General features: G+C 30.5%; 2 protein-coding genes across 8 annotated transcripts in view; one reads left to right on the forward strand and one right to left on the reverse strand.

Annotated features, from left to right (window-relative positions):
• The window catches only part of LOC129613817 (transcription factor Adf-1-like), a 34,729-nt gene that overhangs the window by 6,658 nt on the left and 6,787 nt on the right, over window positions 1-21,284 (forward strand). For 2 of the 7 annotated variants that reach the window (XM_055528101.1, XM_055528102.1), the window contains exon 1: window positions 20,464-20,692. The exons of 3 other annotated variants lie outside the window; for them this stretch is intronic. The gene's annotated coding sequence lies outside the window, so the exon portion shown is untranslated. Of the gene's footprint in view, window positions 1-20,290; window positions 20,430-20,463; window positions 20,693-21,284 lie in introns of those variants that run through there. 2 more of the 7 variants (XM_055528105.1, XM_055528100.1) reach the window with 2 other exon arrangements.
• Window positions 15,824-18,690, reverse strand: LOC129613819 (transcription factor Adf-1-like). The gene is made up of 3 exons (XM_055528106.1): window positions 18,212-18,690; window positions 16,490-16,643; window positions 15,824-16,378 (listed from the first exon to the last, which is right to left on the reverse strand). The coding sequence occupies exons 1-3, from the start codon at window positions 18,363-18,365 to the stop codon at window positions 15,919-15,921; spliced, it is 768 nt and encodes a 255-aa protein (XP_055384081.1). The 5' UTR covers window positions 18,366-18,690; the 3' UTR covers window positions 15,824-15,918.

The raw sequence follows: 21,284 nt of genomic DNA on the forward strand, positions 1-21,284 counted from the left end.
ATTATCAATAAAAACAGTTCATCTAGGAAATAGCATTTTTCAGGGTTCCAACCTGGGACTTTTTGCATAGAAATTGTATTCTATACGCATTACCCTATATAATAGTATATACGTTAGAATTGGTGTTAATTCATTCTACATGCATGCATTTTAGTAGCGAATTATTTTAGTAATTTATCGCTTAAAGTGCTTATTGTGAAAGGTATTTTACGATTTTATGCGACATAACTCAAAGCGAGGTTCTAAAATAAATTACTCAAAAGATATGAGATATCAAAATTTGTTTAATTATGTATTTTTTGGTAATTATTTTTCAGAACTTTTCTTATTTTAAGTTTTGTCTTATTATTTATTAGAAAAAAACATATCTATATGCATATTGCGGGTGTGTTTTTGAAGAAATAAAGTAACTTAAAATATCTCAGCCACAGAATGGAACCCAATTTCAAAACTACAGGCATAATACTTACAAGGCTTGCAATGCAAGCACACCCGACTAGTTTTAATATAATATGACTGGCAATATGCTTACAAATATAATATAACTGTTTTTTGTGCTTACAGAATTCTATTCTGCATAATGTTAGATATTTGTAATTGCAACATTTATAGCAATAGATTATATTTTTTAAAATTATTGTTTAAGCTTTCCTGCTTTCCTAGTTTAATATGTTTGTCGAAAAAGTAACGAAAGAATTCCATTGCAAATAATTTCCATATAATCTAATGTCAAAATTATGGTCAAAATTAAACGAAATTATATCAAGGATAAGAAACTTTTTATTTTAACTCCAATTTTGCTTTTATAGCCATCATTTATATTTTTGTTCATTTTCTTAATACGTAATAGATGAACAAAGAGAAAAGAATATTATCATCGTTAGTTCCTGAAAATTTCGCATATACTCAAAAACTAGAACTATACTAGAATAAACATAAAAAAGCATAAATTTTGAATTACTGGCCTTACTGAAACATGAATTTATGTTCATTAAACTCAACCTCCAGATTAGTCCAATGTGTTCTGCAAATAAAATCTTTTTGGAAAAAACAACAGCAAATTAAAATTAACCTGTATGTGAATCCCAGAAATGGTCAAAAAATCAATATTGTAGATTGAAGATTTCAAAGAAACCGAGTAGGACAGGAGTAACCCCCCAAGCCACCGCAGCCATTCTTGAGTTATTGTAAGCTCCTCACGCTCCCATCTATAATATCCCCGTCCCAACAATAAAGCCGGAGATGTGGCCCGGCTTGGATGTAACCTGCGCTGAATGAAGCGCCAACAATGCAGCCCCGCTGTCCGAGAACACATAGATGGTGCGGTTTCTACACCCCTTTCTAAATTGATTCTCAGACAGATCTCTATTGCATTATTTCGGCTTGGAAAACGAAATAATGCAATAGAGAATAACCATGTCAGATGCCTGTCCGGCAGACAATTATCACCTCCAATGCAGCGATCATCATCTCCAATGCAGCGGTAGGAGCCGTTCTCATTGCCCCGGTCACTCCCAGGCACGACGGGCCTAGCATGAGCCGTATATAGCCACTAGATCTTTCAGTTGTTCGTCTGGGTGGGCACAGTCTCCTGGGATGTAGGAGGAGCACACAATATACTCTGTCCAACCCCCGGAAGACTTCACCTTCACCAACGCAGCTACCTGATCCTTAGAACAGTAATCTGGAATGGGAAGATACGTTAGCCTTTTACTAAACAAAATGCAAGCCCTAGATCTGCCTCCAATTGTATTATCATACAAAAGCTCATCTGTTAGGCCCTTAACCTGATCCTTCATTATGTAAGGCTCTTGGATAAGAGCGATGTCGAGGTGATCCTTCATAAATCTATGAGCTAGAACATCAGTAGATGCCCTAACATGCTGTAGATTTATTTGGATGCAACTCACAGCCATATCATTTCCTCCGGCTCTTATCTATGGGCTTTGGTCCTTTAGACAAAGGCTTTACATGAGCGTTACTTCTCATTGCCGCCTTTGAGGCTGGATTTTGAGAAGTAACGCTCATGAGGCTGGATTTTGCTTCCCTATCCTGCTTACAAATTTGTCCCTGGAGAGAATGACGGTTGTGTCGTCCTTTTGTACGTAGGTGACGCAGACATGCTGTTTGGGTATGTCGTCGCCATCCAGTACCACGACGTTGCAGCTGTCCCAAGGCTTTATCTTCCTGCAGACACTGGTTATCCACTACCTGGTGTTTTGATTATTGCATGTTCCATCCATCCCTTTGCAACGCTGCAGTGAATTGTGTATGAGAATCCACAACTTTATCTAATTCATCCATGATGGCTACATTGATTTTCCCCATCTGGAAAACCATAGGCAACCCTTCGAATAGCCTTTCCTCTGGATGCAGTCTATGAGTGATGGCCACCTTGACCTGTGCTACTGTATCCCGATAAGAAGTCATTTTCGGGTTTTGTTGAGGAATGTTTCCAGGACCTTTCCCTCAACATTGCCCTTCATCGACCTCTTTTTTGAGGGCCCTGCATCGGGGGTGTTGCTTACTGACCTCTCCCTCTTTTGGGCATGGTTGGCCACAACATCTGATCCACAGGCCCTCAGCTTTTCTAGCGTTTCCTTCTTATATCTGCGAGCTTCTTCTGGGGACATGCCATCCCTGATATATGTTGGGATACGCCGCTCGGATGCACCAGGGAAATATTGTTTTTTCCCCTGATGTCCAATCTTTTCAGCTCCTCCTCAGTTTGTTGGATAATAGGTCCAAGTGGATCTTGATTATCCGTCTCCATCGGAGGCGCCGCCTTTTCCTCTACTGGCGTGAGAAGGAGTTCCTCCTCTGCGTCAGTTGAGATAAGTGCTGGTTCTGCAAACCCTTGAGCACTAACTGTATTTGCATTAATGTTGTCCTTAGTATTGTCATTATTGTTGTTGTTGTTGCAATTGTTGTATTTTTCACAATTGTTGTTATTGTTGTTCTTGTTGTTGCTGTTGTTGCTGTTGTTGTTATTTTTATTGTTTTCGTTTTCCATCTTGTTCCCACGAGAAGCGCGGGAAAGTATAGTCACCCATGGCAGAGCCCGTCATACCATGGGAAGGCTTATTTTAATTGGATGGCGCCTGGTATCCAGAGTCCGCATGTTAACGACTAAGCTCCCCCTTAGCCACACAGTCATCGGCATATGCTGTTCCACCTTGACTTGGGACGCCTGTCGTGAGCTGACGTATAGATATAGGGCTGAAACTCACAAAGCAAGAGGTTCACCGCGAGACATGACCACGACACGAACGCAACTTTGATCGTTTCAATCACTCCTTTATCCTCCGCCATTACCGAGGCTCACCACTAGGAGGTTACAATGCGGTTTTGGCCCCCAAAAAAAAAACTCGAAAACATACACATACATAATTCGAAATATGTGAAACGTTGACAATAATAAACAACATATCAATACTTACACATATGTACATCATCAGTACAATATTTGTTTTATCTATGAACCTAACGTATATCGTACTTAACTTCATAATACTTAACTTCTTAATTTTTGTCTTTTTGCATATCCTTTTTTGTAATATTTTGCGCACAAAGACAATTTGTTGGTTTTCTTTTCCTAATTTTTTATAATTTTTTCTTGCTTCCTTTGTGTTTTAAATCATTTTGAATGGAATACTTGACTTCTTTTAAGATCGTTGCCAATAAATTGATAGTTTTCCAATTTGTTTTCGGTTTTCTAATAATTTTGAAAACTAAAATGAAAAACCTATTTAATATTGCCGAAAATTTATTTTACCTGCTGCTGATTTAAACTTGTTTCAAACTCATAAGAACTTTTTTGTTCATAGATGGTGGATACTAATTTACTTATGCAGAGCCCTTTGCTGCAACGCAGATTTTAATTTATTTTTAACAATCTCTTTTTTATTGTTCTGCGAAAGAAGGTTGTTTAAAGAAAGTGTTCTTTAATATGACCCGTTGATTTTCCCTAAATTTGCTGTTTGTAAATATTTTGTAAAATTTGAAAGAATGCCATGTGCGGTGTATAAATTTCGCTGCGTATATCAAATTGAAATATGCATACATAAAAGTACGTATAAACACATACATAAATACGTACACGTGAACAAAATAAATACGTTATAATATTTCCGTTCCGCCTTCGTTTCATAGATATAGCACATGAGTGAAGATACAAAAAAAATTAATTTTACTTTTTCATAAACACACGCATGCACTTTTGTTTTTAGGATTGGAAGTTAAAAATTTTCAATGGACGGTTTAACTTTCGTATATTGCTTTTCACGCAGATGATAAAGCATAGTTACTATCAAATGTTATACACATTATAAAGATGGCGGAAAGTAAAGTAACTCGTATTTGTAGTAAATGCAATAAAAATTGCAAATTAACTGTAAAGTTAATAGTAATAAACCATTTCATAAAATGTGTACTGGTTTATCTAATCAAAATTTCTCCGATATATATAGAAAAAAATCAATTTGGTTTTGTTTAAAATGTGAAAAGGAACGTGCTCAACGCCGAAGTACGATATTTTCATCTGTGAGCATTATAGAAAATAATGATGATATAAATTTAATGAATAAAACGAATACCAACTTTTCATATGATAATAAAACTAATAAATTTAATAATGATGACATAAATATGAAATTATTGTGCGAAAAAATAGATGTGCTAATTGAAAAAAATTCTAGAATGGAAAATGAAGTTAAAATATTAAGATTCAATCTTGAGGATTACAAGAAAGTAACTGAAAATTTAATATCTGAAAATGTTAACCTAAATAATAAAATTGAAATTTTAAAAAATAGATTAAACAATATTGAATCAAAAGTTCATAGAAGTAATCAAGATAAGTATAATAACATAATTAAAGTGTGTGGTATTAAAGAAGAAAAAAACAAGTAAACACGTTTCAGTCGGTATAAACCGATTGAATTATACCCTGCACCTTTCGTTATTGTGTAGCAATTACTCGAACCTGTAAAGTCATTCTATAGAAACTTCACGGATATGTCTGACCTATAATTGGACATCCGACTGCCAAGTTTCATGAATCTGACTTTATAATTTTTCCAAATATTTAAAATTAGCTTTTGGAGTTGTTTGGCAAGTCCCCGAATCTGTCAAGCAATTCCACTAAAACTTCACAAATATATCTGATCTATAATCGGACACACAACTGCCAAGTTTCATGGATCTGACTTTATTATTTTTCCAAATATTAAGAATAAGCTTTAAGACTTGCATGGGAGCTACTCGAACCTGTCAAGCAATCCCATTAAAACTTTAGAAATATGTCTGACCTATAATTGGACACACGACTGCCAAGTCTCATGAATCTGACTTTATTATTTTTCCAAATATTTAAAATTAGCTTCTGGAGGTGTATTACAGGTACCCGAACCTGTCAAGCAATTCCTATAAAACTTCACAAATATATCTGATCTATAATCGGACATCCAACTGCCAAGTTTCATGAATCTGACTTTATTATTTTCCCAAATATTTAAAATTAGCTTCTGGAGTTATTTGGCAGGTACCCGAACCTGTAAAGCAATTCCTCTAAAACTTCAGAAGTATATTTGACCTATAATTGGACACATGACTGCCAAGTTTCATGAATCTGACTTTATTATTTTGCCGAATATAAAAAATTTGCTGTTGGAGTTGTATGGCAGCCACCCGAACCGGTGCAGCTTTCCCATTATATATTCTAGAGCATGTGTAGAATATAATTGGACACATGTATACAAAATTCTATATTTGTACCTTTATTAGTTTTTGAAATAATTAAAATAAACTCTTTGAGTTGTATGGCAGCTCCCCGAACCCGTTGTCCGAATTGGTCCAATAACAATAGGGTTCGTCCTTGGCACAAAAGAAAAAACTTGTGAAAGTTTGGTGTCGATTGCATTATTCGTTTTTGAGTTATCGTGCGATCGGACGGACGGACGGACAGACGGACGGACATGTCTAAATCAACGCAGAATTTTACACTGAGCAAGAATATATATATATGTCCATACCGCAGATGACTCCTTCAAGTAGTTACAAACTCCATACCAAAGTTAATATACCCTTCACGAAGTGTAGGGTATAAAAAGTCAGTATAGAGTAGGTAGAGTTGACCATTTTGTGATTTTCGTGTGAATGATTGATTCTCGTCTGAAGTTAGTCTGAAGCTTACGATGAATTTATTTTTGAAATTTTACAGCAGCTATTATATTATATATGAGAACTTGAAACTAAACACTGTAACCACTTGGTCTTTTTAACATTCTTATACAAATAGAGAAATATTTCGGCTATACCTTACCAATTATCTTTGTGAGTCAATTGAAGGTAGTTTAAGCATTATACGATATGCAAATCAAATTATTTTGAAATGGCAATGAACAATAGAGGAAACCGATTTGTAGACAAGTTTCAACGCATTTTCTTAATCCGAGCTTCGTGCTTTTATAACAGAAAAAAATCTGATGTGGTCAGCACATAACCGACCGCATTGTATATTGTCTAGTTAAGTGAAAGTGCTACGGAATATTATAAAAATGTCTGTTAAATACCTCTTTCCAATTTTTGAGGCATTAGTAAGCTTATAGCTAACATACCTAGAAAAATGTAAATTTGGCTCTTAGTAGAGTTTCGCTTTGTGTTACCCGAATCCCCACTATGGAGAAGTGCATTTCCACCGAAAACTCGATATGCAAAATTTGTTGCCATCGCATAACCTACCTATTGTATACACAATACGGTCGGTAAAAATACTATGTGTTCTCTTATGAGATTACTCTTCTTTTAGTACAAATCTTACTTCAAATTTTTTAATTGATTTTTTCATAATTACTTTTGGAAAAATGATTGTGTTTTTAAATATTCAAAATTTTCATAAATTTTATTTCTGTGACGGCAACACTGTTTACGTATTTCATATTTACCTAGGAACTTCGATTTTGTGAACGATATCGTTGCTGGGTTAGTGACTCTAAGACGCATGTGAATAGATGAGCCAACACCATACCATAATTTTTACATACTTATATCTTCATTCTTTGAATGAAACCAAAGAAAACAAAATCTAAGCAAAATATACTGAGACGTGATTTAAATTTAAATTAGATGTGCGATATAAACATTCATAAATAAGAATGAAATAGTAAGAAAAAAAAATCCCTAGGTGTTAGATTATTCGATTTTACACTCCATGCTTTACAAAATGTAATTTAGCTTTTTTTATTAACAAACAAATAAATTATCTACGAAATATTAAAAAAAAACATTTGCCCGGCGTAAACTTGAGTAATTTTACTGGCGACAACGACAATCAATTCCCTCATTTGCACTTTGAAAATCCGGGAGAATATAATTTTTCGTCATTATATCTCTATCCTAAAATCTTCTCTTTACCTCATAGTTCATGTCAAATTATTAGTTCCTAATATTTTTTTCTTCGCTTTGTTCTATTATTCTCCTCTAACGATATTGTATAATACCTTTAGGATAGAAAGATATGAATTAATGCAAAAAAAAATCTGATGTGATCAGCACATAACCGACCGCAACATGTACTCGTATTGTCTAGTTAAGTAAAAATGTTAATGAATTTTAAAAAAATTTCAGTTAAATCCTTCTTTCCAATTTTTAGGAAATTAGTAAGCTTAAAGTTAACATACCTAGAAAAATATAAATTTGGCTCTTAGTAGAGATTCGCTATGTGCTATCCGAATTCCTTGAAATGCTCGCCAGTTATATCTGGTAACAACCAGAACTCAAATATCAGATTTCAAGAAATTATATCAATTTGTTCCGTAGATATGGTGAAAAAAATGATATCGGCCTGTAGATAAGTTTTCGAGCCCTGATCTTTCCAAAACATATATGTGTTTATTGTTTTAATACGAAGCATTTAAATATTAAATTTCAATGAATTCGCAGTAAACGTCCAGTTGCTGACGCCTGATTTCTTCCAAAAGTTAGGAGGTTTCGCGGATGGTCGAGCGAAGCTTATATATGAAATTTCAAGTAAATCGGTTGAATATTCTTTTCAAAATGGTCAAAAATGTAAAACAGGCCGCTAAAAAGTGGAGTTCCCGAGGCCTGATATAGCTCAAATATACCAATCCGTGCCATGGTCGAAATACACTTACATATAAAATTTCATCAAAATCGGTTCAGCCGAACTTTAGATACACGCGCGCACACACAGACCGACAGGTTGCTAAAAATAGTTTATTTACACTTCCTTACTATGGAGAAGTGCAGTCCCACCGAAAACTCGATATGCAAAATTTGTTGCCGTCACATAACCTACCTATTGTATACACAATACGGTCGGTAAAAAGAAAAGAGTATAATAAATTCTTTTGGGAAAATTCCTTTGGGAAAGTGAAAATTTCAAAATATAAAATAGGAAAAAATAATCATAAAAGCAAGAAGAATTGAAAAGGTAAAGAAAAATAATTGATTGTTTCATCTTTTCTTATAATAACCGTTGCAACAAATTGTAAAATTTTTTGAAACAACCAAATTGCAGATTTTTGATTTCCACTTCTACGTTAGATAATAATAGATTTGAAATCGGAACCTATTTTGTGTTCCGATTTCAACTCTATATTATAATTTCATTCCTTTTTAGCACTTTTCCAAAAAATTTTGAAAAAAAGTGCTTATTAGTTTCACTCTGTCCGTCCGTCCGTGTGTCTGTTTACAAAACTTCTACACCCTTGAAGATAGAATTTTTACCTAACTCCCCCCCTCCAGAAGTTATACCCCCCAAAAACCCTAAAAATGCCATTTTTTAACTATTTAGTGCAGTGAAACCATAAGCATTTTTCAAATTTTGCAAACGCAAAAAGGCAGTGACTTGCTTCCCCTAGCGCGGTATACTATAGTTAAACTTTAGAAAAACAAAATGTCCGTTCAAATTTACCGTTATCCATAGTCCGTTTTTTCCAAAATTTTGATGTCGTTTTTCTTCTAGACCCCAGCCTGTAAAAACCTGAAATTTTAGGGGCTTTTAGACACTAATAAATGCTTCATTTCATTAGAAGAGAATTTTTTTCCATCTCCACCCCCTCTCAAGTTTTTCAAATTTCCATAAACGCAAAAAGCCAACTTTAAATTCCATGACATTAAAAAATATAATTATTTCTCCTAACTCATGCAATTAACCCTTAAAATCGAGCATTATGTTAACCCCTTTTTATATTTTTGCTTTATTTCAAAAACTGTATAAATCGTTAAATATATGCAATCCTAGAAATAGTTCCGTTTATGAATGAAAATAATTTTAATAGTGTGGTGGATATACATAGATTGTTTTTAAAAGCAGTATTTTCACTTCTTGAAGGGGAAAGTGCTAGAATACAAACCATTGGTTTAACCCAACTTTATTTATTAAATTATGAAGTTCAACTATGTATGTGATTGCTTCCTTCTAAAATGATTAAAAGTTGAGAAATTTAGAAAATATCTAAAATTGGAAATATCTAAAATATCTAAAAGTTTATATATGTATGTACCTACATACAAACTTTTATAGAAATAAGAATTATTTACCATTTACACATAATTACACTTTTGATTCGGGTTTTGTACAATAAAGAAATTACCGACCGCATGCATGCAATAAGGGAGGTTAAGTGATGGAATTAAATTTCCGGTATCGAATTTTCAGTGGGAACGCACTTCCTCATGGTAGGGAACCGTAAATTAACTATTTTTAGAGAGATTACGGTCTGTATTTAAAGTTCGGCTGAATAGATTTTCATGAAATTTTATATGTGAGTTTATTTCGGAGCTATTTCATGGATTGATCAACTTGTTTTCCCAGAAATGTTAACTCAAAGCTTAAAATTGTTATAGAAAATATTTACAACGCATTTTCATAATCTTATGTAATACTTTTGGTACATTAGTGCTTATCACATCACATTTTTTTTTTCAAACCAAAAGTAAAATAAAAAATATTAAATCAATGCTCAATTTTTAAACTTTATTTTCCTTCGTAAACACTTTATATTTGGTTTCATAATTGTTGTTGAGAATTTGTCGTTTGAACTAAACCGAAAAACCGTTATCACAATCAAAAAGTTGAAAGAATATTTACTTTGCTCCAATGAAATTGGATTAAAAGTGCCCTTCTATGGGTTTAAAACTGAAATTTCAAATTTTTAAAAGCATTATAAGTCTCTCTTTTGTTGTAAAAGATGCTACGTAATATTTTGGATCCGTTTTATAGATGTATGGAACTTGTATGCCGTAAAAGGCAAAACTGACGTATATAATATATGCTTGTCTAGATATTAGTGTACAAAGCAAATAATATACACAATATTGAAAAGTGGATTTAGAATTTTTAAGTTTCTTCTACGGTATGCTTTATTTTAAATATGAATTACTTTATAATATTGTTTTTTTTGCTTTTGCATTAATAAATGTTTATAAAATTTCAGAATCAGAATTTAATATCTTACCTAAAAAGAGGTAAGAGATTGGAGCAATATTTAGTTTCTTTAAAACAGAATGTCTGTCAGCAATGGGTCTGTTGAATTATTATACTCGTATTAGTTGTAGCAACTTTAAAATTGACATTAAATAAAGTACACAAAAGTGTTTTTAAATTCGAAATTTTATGTTTTGCTGGTCACGATATTTTTTCAAACGGATTTACTAAGTAAGTTTTTTAAAAACTTCACCTTCAATAGTGAAATAAAAATTTCGTTTTATTATAAATTATTAAATATTTAATTAAAGAGAGTACGTGAGTAAGTACGAATTACTCGTATTATACATAATTTTGTATTACGCTACGAAAAACTTTTAAATTCTTCAAAATATTTTTAACGCAAAGATCTTCTGAGCATAAAAGATGAAACTCAATCGTTAGGAATTAATTTATCAACGAATTTATTTAAAAATTAAAAAATAATAAATTAAAAATAATTATATTTTATCCAATTCTTCTTTCTTTTCGTATAAGAGTGCTGAAAATGTATGTTATTTAAAATTTATGAAAAAAATATTATAAGGTTTGAATTTTTATTAACCATACTCAAATTGTAGGATAAACATAGAAATATGTAAAATGCATATATGTATCATATATAAACGTACATATATGTATATCACTGAATTTCATTTTTGTTTTTTCCTTATTGCAGCATCATCCATACAAAAGTATATGTTATATGTACATATGTGTGTATGTGGTACATACATCTATGAGCAAGTTATTGGTGAAAATAATTTTATGTTGGCTGGAAATTTATTATAAAAAATTTTGGTTATTTTATTTTTTTTGCAATTAATATTCAAATTAAGACAATTTATATTCCCCATTCCTGAATTCAGATTGAGTTTCTAAATGATATTTAAATACATATATGTATGTACATATTAATACCCATATAATGTACAATACTTTCAAATAAACAATGTATATATGTATACATGTACGTATGAGTATAAATGCGCATATGTAAACCAAAAAGATATTTAAATACAATTAATATGTGATGCAATAGCAGCCAGTCACTGAATTAAAATTTCAGATTATCTAATAGATAAAGTTTATAATGGACCAGAGTCTAGAAAATTTCAAAAATATATTTGTTAGCCGGTTGGTTGGTTTATTCGTGATGGACATGAAAGAAATTGACTTATACTCATTAAGTTTATTCAGATAGAAATAATAGCACCCAGAGTAATATGAGCATTAAATACAAAGTTAAATAATAAATATAATAATAGCATCAAAAAATAATAAGGAAAAACCTTCAACACTTCACTTCACTTAACTCGGATATTTGTATAAGTATCGATCCAATATTTTCATTTTTGATCAGATATAGAAATGCACATAGTCATTAAATATATATATATATTATTATGATATAATTTTCCAACATCACTGAACAACAGTTCATTTAATATACGCTTTACCTTTCTAATTTGGTTAAAACTAATTTCATATAAGTAAAAGAGAAGGAGGAATGTTTACTTTTATCTTTAACATTTCTGCGTTTCTCTCTTTCTCATTTCTACATCAGTGGTTGCTAATAGAGGCGGTTCCATGCTCTGACGTCACCGAAAAGATCTGTAAAAGCGTTTTATCAACCAAGAATCGGTAAATATAATGTTCATATTTGCTGTCAATAATGTTTGTTATAGATTGTATTTACATACATACATATATGTGTGTAAGTTCACATTATTAATCAACATAAGATGATAATTAACATAAAATTACCAACAAATAATTTTTTTTCCTTGTACTTCACATTAAACCCGTATTATTATTAATTAAAAATAATAGATTTATACCAGAACAAATTGCGAACCGGACGGTTACATTTCTGTGAAATGAATACTTTTTTTTATTGAAAAGAGGTTGACGAATCTCTGTGGTATCCTGTTAACAGATTTGTGTTGTTCGAATGATAAATTACCTGATTTTGCGTTATTTTGGCATAATTGTTTTTTTTTGTAGTGTACGTGTTAAAAATTATAGAAAGATAAAGATTGGTGGACCTAAACTGTAATCAAACCTATGAATAATTATATAGTACTAATAGTGGACTCTAACCCAATCTAAAACGCATCTGGATGATCATAAACTGCCAAAAGTGTTTTTGTGTTTACATTACATCCAGGACGTGAAGGAAGGCATGTCCTAGTTCGCTTTAGTCTTTTCGTCCGAACCCTCTCCTCTATAAGACGAGAGGCCTCGACATTTATATGCTGTTCACAGTTTACAGTCCTTTATTTCTCACTTACTTGGAAGACATCCACATCCCTATGGATGACACTATTACGCATATGCATGGCAACACTCATCATATTATGAACGACCTTGTTATGGAAAATTTGTATTTGTTCGGTGTGTGTTTACTTAGCACAACCCCATAGCCGCAAGCTATACGTCCATATAGGCTTTATCCTTAACATAAGTTTATTGAATAAGTCATACCGATGTATTTCGCTGTGTTTTCGATTGATACTATAACACTATTCAGATTCAATTGTGATGGGTTTACTAAATTTTTCTTTGTGAAATATACATGTACAGATTTACTTTCATTTAGCTTTATTTTCCATTTACTTACCTATTTATCTATACTGTTACTTACTTCCTGTAATTTTTTTGTCGATTCTTCAACATTAGATCCTGTTTCGCTCCTGTTTGATTCGAAAAAGCCTGTTAAATAAAAAAGATTCAAGTAACTCTACGAATTGCAAAGGTACCAACTTCTTAAGTTTAAATAATAAACCGTCGTAACAAATCTTTTCGAACACCTGGAACGTGCAGAAATATTGTCGAACATATTAAATACCTACATCTTTTTTTATGTTACATCTTGGTAGACAATATACTAAACCAACATAGAAGTTTTTCTTAGTAGACTCAATTATCACCATAACAAGTTGAACCTTCTCCATCTCTATTTTGGATTCCTCATTACGCTTTATGGTTTCCTTATTTAAAATACCACCATCTCCTCTTGAATAGTTATCAGGGTGAATTGTCCTATAGCGCAATTCGGAACATCCAAATCTTTTCCCAAGTGTGTTTCTGATAACACACATACATCGATACTTTTAGTTGTAAGAAAAACCTCCAATTCGGACTTTTTTACTTAGAACGCATCAATTTCTATTTTATTAACTTAAATTTTTCAGAAATCGCTTCGGGCTTGCTATATATACGTTAGTATATCTATTTTCACAGTACTTATTCTCACTGAGATTTCGTCAATAACTTGTAGCATGTTTTGCACCATTTACATTTGGTACCTTATTTGATGTAAAGAGTGCTGACAAATGCTATTAAAATTAAAAAAAAAAACTAAAACTAGGTAGAGTTGACCCGGTCAACTATGTGGTACCCGTGCGAATTCAAGATTTTAAGTGCTCTGCGCCTATTGCTAAACTGTTGCATAAGTACTCCTTGTTTTTTCCTGGTTAATTCTCCCTGAATCTGACAGCACAGCTGGCCATATCACTTATTTTTACTAATTTTATCTAACTGCTAAATAAAACTATACAAGCGTTCAGTAGCTGTATTGCTCAATAAGTCAAATTAACCTTGGAAGTGCTTTTAGATATAGACTCTCAATTTTTTTAAAGCAGGTATGTTAAAGAGTGTTGAAACCAGTGTGAATCTACTGCGGCGTTTGCCACATATTCAAAAAACAAACTTTTTAAGCGGAACTTTTTATATTTGATACTCGTTTAATTTACTTATACTTGTAAACAGTAGACCAGTTAAGGAAATTGCAAATTTTCCGAATATTCTAATCAGAATAAATTATTAAAAACTGAATTTGAATAAAGATTTTTAGATTTTAATAATAGATGTCAAACTGAATTTAACCTATTTGCTTTTCCATTTTCTGTTGATATTGAAACACTTAATGCAAATTAAATTTTAAAATCGAAATGCTTTGCGATTTTGTACTCGTATTAAAAGAAAAATTTAGATAAGTGAAAATTACAAAATTTTATAAATATTTACCTATATTTCCCAATATTTGACTCAGCGTGTTTTGGCCATCTTCAGAAGCACATATTTTTGTGAACTATTGTTTTGGATATTAAAAAATTATAAAACGGCTGAAAGATCAAGATTGACAAATCAGACTGTTCAATCAATATTAAAAATTACATTTGACAATTAAATTCAGTCAAATTTTGAAGATTTAGTAACAGAAAAATTTTGCTAAATTTCTTCAAAAAAGTAATTTTATATTTTTTTGTATGACTGTATTATTTGTATGTTTTATTTTAAAAATTTGAGCATAATATAAGAGTTTAAGGGTTTTTATTGTGCGGCCCGAACCATTGTACGAAAACTCTAAAATGGCCCACGATGATAAATGAAAAAATATGCTTTAATATTACTAAATGGAAAATAATCCGGCTTGGGTCTTATTGATTTTCCTAAGTGGAACTTGGGAAACGCTAATGTTCAAAGTATGACTTGTTAAACGGAAGTAGATAGATGTTCAATTTTGGTCCTAAACCTAAATGTGCTTCGAATTGTATGACTGTATTATTTGTATGTTTTATTTTAAAAATTTGAGCATAATATAAGAGTTTAAGGGTTTTTATTGTGCGGCCCGAACCAATGTACGAAAACTCTAAAATGGCCCACGATGATAAATGAAAAAATATGCTTTAATATTACTAAATGGAAAAGAATCCGGCTTGGGTCTTATTGATTTTCCTAAGTGGAACTTGGGAAACGCTAATGTTCAAAGTATGACTTGTTAAACAGAAGTAGATAGATGTTCAATTTTGGTCCTAAAACTAAATGTGCTTCGAAGGCAAATGAGTTTCAAGAACCTATGTATAATGCTGATATGGTGAAAAGTAACTTTAAACACAGTTCACAAAAGTTGAAGTAGATCACTTAGAGTTCAGTTATTAGCTCCGCTATCTTAAAAAATTTATTCAAAAGAAAATTAAAAATTCAATGTACGTAAAAAACAACCTATAGAGTCTCCAGAAAAAACCTTCCGAAAAATTGAAAATTTTATTATACAAACGAGAATAGGTAGAATTGTCAGTGTCAACTTTGTGATACGCGTGCGAATGAACGATTTTAAGTGCTGTATTTTAATTACCACACTGTTTCACAAATTATACTATATCAAGGAAATTTTGCTGTATATAATGACCATATTACCATTAGATTACTTAAACCATATATACGTTAGATTACTTTAAACAGAACTAGTTTGTTTATTAGGATGGTTAAAACTTACTACCCGGTAAATAACAAAAAGTAAACATTTGAATATATAATTATAAAATATTTATTTGATTACAATTATACATAAATACTTATACATTTATGCATATGTTTCAGTAGGCAGCATACAAATAAAAATAATATTTTATTAGTTTTCTCTAATCAGCTTCATCTAGAAATTCATTTAAAGCATTTAGGACTGTCAATTTAAATTTTCTTTTCTTTTTTTCTGTTAATTTTGAGTAATCTTTTTCGATACTTTGAAAAAATAGGTCATCTGGATTTTGATTTAATTGAGCCGTTTGAGACTCAAAAAAACATGTGACTGACTTAAAAAGTTTATCAAATTCTTCTGAATATGAGCGTTTTATCTTCTTCATTGACTTTGAAGACATTTCCGACGTTTTTTGTTGGTCACAATTGCTAAATATTTCATCTAACTCATCAAGTCTATGGTTAAATCCTGAAGAGCTTTTGCCATGTTTCCTTTTTCCCTCACTTGCACTCATTGATACGTCATCTATTTCAAAATCATCCCGTGAAAGACGCTCATGTTTTAAGCTATCTAAATCTGATTTCGTGTCGCTTGAATTACCAAAATTATCTAGCAAACTCTTCCTGAAAAGAAATTATGGGTAAAGTAAATATATATTTGTATATACTTGTTATATTCTTAATTTAACTAAATAAAAACAGTCGTTGTAATTATAAAAATAAATATAATCTTGCCTTTTAGATCTATGCAAAATGTGTTTTTCTAAATAGCTCATATGATCTTCCAAGTACCATTTAACTCTGGTTCTGTTTGGATTTTCTAATTTTGCTTTTATACATCTAGCATAAGAATTACGCATAGAAGCCCACTTTGATCTAAATTCTTCAACTACAAATGGATGAATTTAAAAAATAAATTAAAAGTGAGGTGGTTTTATCTAAGTTATGAAAAGGTAGGTAAAATAAAAGATACGTTTCTAAGGTATCAAGAATTTCATGTTTAAAACAATCACAATACCAAATAAATTTTCAATATTATTATTTAAAACTTTTAAATAATAGGTATAAAAATAAAGGTATAAAAATAAAGCAACGAGGTATAAGCAATAAGGCAACAACAAATAAAGTGATTCACATAAATATTAGGAGCCATATACCTGTGGGTAGGGGAACGAAAACGAGTAAAATTTTTGTTCGGAACATATTGTTGAATCTAAACGGCTTCCGAGCTAAAGCGATTTTAAGAATTTTTAATTAGGAGCCATATACCGGTGGGTAGGGGAACGAAAATAAGTAAAATTTTTGTTTGGAACATAATCTGAAAGGTTTCCGAGCTAAATCGATTTTAAGAATTTTTTAGGACAAGATTGAAGTAAAAAAACAAAATCCCTAATTTATGTCAAAAAATGTATTGACAATAACTAATTATAAATTTAAAAATTTTTTTAACATTATTTGTCTTTTTAAGATTTATTTTTATTGTCTTTACATTACAATGATTTTTCTTTTATTTAACATTCAATTCTTTTAAATCGTTTCGCTTTTATAATATGAATACGCCATTCCTGTCACATTTTACTAGATTAAACTACAGAAATGGTTATGTGCGCCTTTAAAATGCTTATTATTTTTTCCTATCATTTGTATACAAAAATAATGCTTTCCTACGCCTTTAAATATGCATTATAAAAAGATAAGTTGACATCTATTGCGTACCTTTTCCCTCTCCTAAAAACTCCATGTGTATAAAAATGAAAATAAGAAGGTATAGTGCTTAACTCTTTTAGCTAAGGGAATTTTGTGTATACAAACTTAGGTAAGTGATTGCATTAGTTGATGTAAACACAGAGTAAGTAGATGTAGTTCTAAAAAATAGATGTACTTTGGTTAAAGCATTGTTATTGATTCTTGAAATGATATTTTTGCGACAGAAAAAGAATACATATGTGCATGTACATTTGTGTACATACGTGTATATATGCATATATGTATATCGTGAATTTATTATAAATATATGTACATACAAAAGAGTACAATCGTAGGGTACGCAAAAAGTACAACTGTAGAATATTTATACATACCATTTATAAATTTTATATTTCGAAAGTACAAAAGAAAGTTGAACTACAAAAAATGGAAATAAAATATGGCAACTCATATACATTTCACGTTTAAGTAGCTTAATACGTTATTCTTTTCTATGAAATTTAAAAAACCTAACTAAATCCTGTGGTGTCCGATTTTAAAACTTGCTACGATTAACTGCTATGATTTTTGAATTTCTGGGGTTATAGAGCGGACAAATAAGATTTGAAATAATGGATAAGCAAAAAATTATATAATATGCACGAACAGTTATTTTGATATGTAAATAATTTACAAAGGACAATTCAGGATCTTGTTTTAGTACAATTAATTTTAACTCAATATCAACATTGATATAAATATGTAACTTACCGCTAACACCCAATTTTCCTGCTAATTCTTTCCATATTTTACTATGAAGGGGACGATTAGAATAATCTGGATTTTCTGGATCGTATAGTTCTGGTTTTGCTTTGATTAATTTGCAAATTAAACGAGAATTATCTATTGGCTTAGCGTAATTCATTTTTTTTATTATTTATATAAATTTCTACACAATTTAACCAGTACTTGATTGAAACACTAATAGTTTAACCAAATCAACAAAAAGGGCAGCTATAATCACTTTCAACTTCCTTGTAATGGTTATTCCAGCACGAAGAACAAACGAAAACTGACAACTTTTTTTTTTAAAGCGAATAATTGTTTTATATGTGTTGTGTGTAGTGTACAATAGCAGTATCATTTGTTAATGAATGTCAAATAGATATAGCAATGTTATTTAACACATCGCCATGCAATACAATACATTTACACTACAATGTTTGAATAGAAAAGATATTGTAAAACGTATATGTACATCTTATCAAAATATACTTCAAATTCAACGGTTAACGTCAGTCGGAACAGTGCTGCCATTATATTTTTCTACACAGCCATTCTACTGTCAGATTTTCTTTAATAGCATAATATTGTAATATTATATGAAGCTCAGTTCCACCTGAAAAATGGAATTGCTAAATTAAAATTATGAAAACAATTTCAAATAAAGTCGCCCTCTTACTAACTCTAAAACTATTCTAAAATAATTGAAATCTAAGAAACAGAATTATCGAGTTCAAAAATAAAAGAATAAATATGACACGTTATTTATTTAATGTTAACATTCTAAATTATAAATTTATATAAAGTAAGTGCTCAAAAAACTGAATGAAAGGGAAAAAGAATAAGAGTAAAACAAATCTTGTAAAAGTAAGCAATGAGATATTTTTATGAAAAAATTTATTGCTTTAAACATAAAATTAGCTGAACGAATTTTCATAATGAACATATGCCAAGTGGTAACACTGGCATGAATAGAATGAAAAAAAATGAGAAATTTCATGCTCTCTAAAAATCCAACTAACACACGTTGAATTAACATCTGTATGCAACAAACTAAAAACTTCTGTACATCAGCGAAAAACAAAAACAGTTTATTTGCAATCATCATGATGACTTAACATTAACAATAAGGTTTTGTTAAGGCATATTACAAGTTTGTTAACGTTCAATTTTGTTTGTGAATTGAGTGTAATATTTTTATATTTAAATACATGTTCTCCATCGCATTTATTGCTTTTTACACATACATTTATAGACGCACCTATGTAAACGAAATTTTGCAGCTGTATTTCACTAATGAACCACAGTTATAAAATTAGAACAATGGCGTAGTGCACTGTTGCCGTTTATGGTAGAAAGTTTTTGACTAAGCTAAGTGGCCTTAAAATCTATCCTATAATCTTAACATTCTAATATATTTCACATTATTTTTCTACAATTTATATTTCCTCAACATAATACAAATAGGAATATCATAATTTACAAGTAAATCATATGTTGTATGTATACACATACATACATAATGTACATATACATATGTATAATTTGAACATAAACGCAAAAATAGCAATATCAAAATATTTTAATTTTTTATACTCAAAAAGCTTGGAGAAACTCAAGTAAAACTTGTATGCTTGTGTATAACAGTTGCTTTATAATCAAATGTATGTATATATAAATCAATTTAAAAAACCCACAATTGCTTATATGATAGTCTATTCTTTTACTTATACATTATTTAAGAATGAAGCATACATTTCGGGGTAAAAATAAAACAATTTTCTAAAAGTGATTTCAATGTAGCTGTGCATTATTTTTGAAGTAAAAATAAGATATTTTTGTATATCCTTAAAATAAGGAATGTGAACAGAAGTTCTACCTGGCAACATTGCCCTATTGCAATAAATGTATTGGGAGAACAAAATGAAACGAGAGAATTTTTTATTTATTTATGAATGTGTTGTAAGGCAATGGAAATTGGTAATACAAATTATGATAAAGTAAACACATGTTTGTATTTGTGCCACTATATCATTTTTATATATTAGAATTCGCAAAGCAACAAGAAAGAATTATGAAGCATTTTTATCTACAAAACACTAAAAACTTAAATGAAATTAATAAGAAATAGCGTAATACAAAACAACTGCAAACACAAAGCAGAAAAATTTCTTTATTGCTTTAGTTTGGAATGTATCACAGACGAGTATGTATACATAATACGACATTTTTGTATTGTTTCATTTATAATTTTGAAGTGTTGATATAATTTTAATTTATTGTTTGTATAGTGTTTGTGTTTTTGTAGTTTAACTCGATTATTCAACAAAATTTATAAAATTTTTGTGTTTTAAATTTATGTACATACATACGTTATGTATGTTGGTACTTTCAAAGAATTAATTTTGTGTACATTTTTAATATTACTTAAGTTTCCGGATGTTATTTAAAATTTATTAAAACAATAAGGTTAGTAATTCATATTGAGTTTGAGAAAGTGATATGATAATATGTACATATGAAGGTAATAAATAAAATCATTATTACTTAGATAATTATATATGCATGTGTGTGTACATATATATATGTGGTATAGGAACTTATACATACATATGTATGTATATTGCACTTTGTACATACAAAAAACAACAAAAACGTTATTTTTCGAATGTTTATGTGAAAATGTATGTATTTACATGAATTCAGTGTCATTCATTCATTCGACATTTTCAAATTTTATTTTACGTATGTACATATGTATGTTTACATACATTATGAAAACTAGTTTTTTCTGAAATTTAATAATATTTTATTGATAACACTCGCAGTCATCTGTATGTGCACACTATACTCACAGTCGTGTACATTATAGGAGGAGTGTATCACTTCAAATGATGCTGTAAAGTGTGCGGGTATACACTTGAAAGTCTGAATGTACTTAAGTATATAAACTTCAGACTTTTTATTATTATTAAGTACATATTAAAAATTACGTATAGTAAATGCCAAAGTATCAAAGTTTTACCCATTTTCGACCCTCTAACCAATGGTATATGTTGTT

The sequence above is a fragment of the Condylostylus longicornis genome, unplaced genomic scaffold (genome assembly GCF_029603195.1).
Source record: "Condylostylus longicornis isolate FDR11 unplaced genomic scaffold, ASM2960319v2 ptg000092l, whole genome shotgun sequence".
Classification (NCBI taxonomy): Eukaryota; Metazoa; Arthropoda; class Insecta; order Diptera; family Dolichopodidae; genus Condylostylus; species Condylostylus longicornis.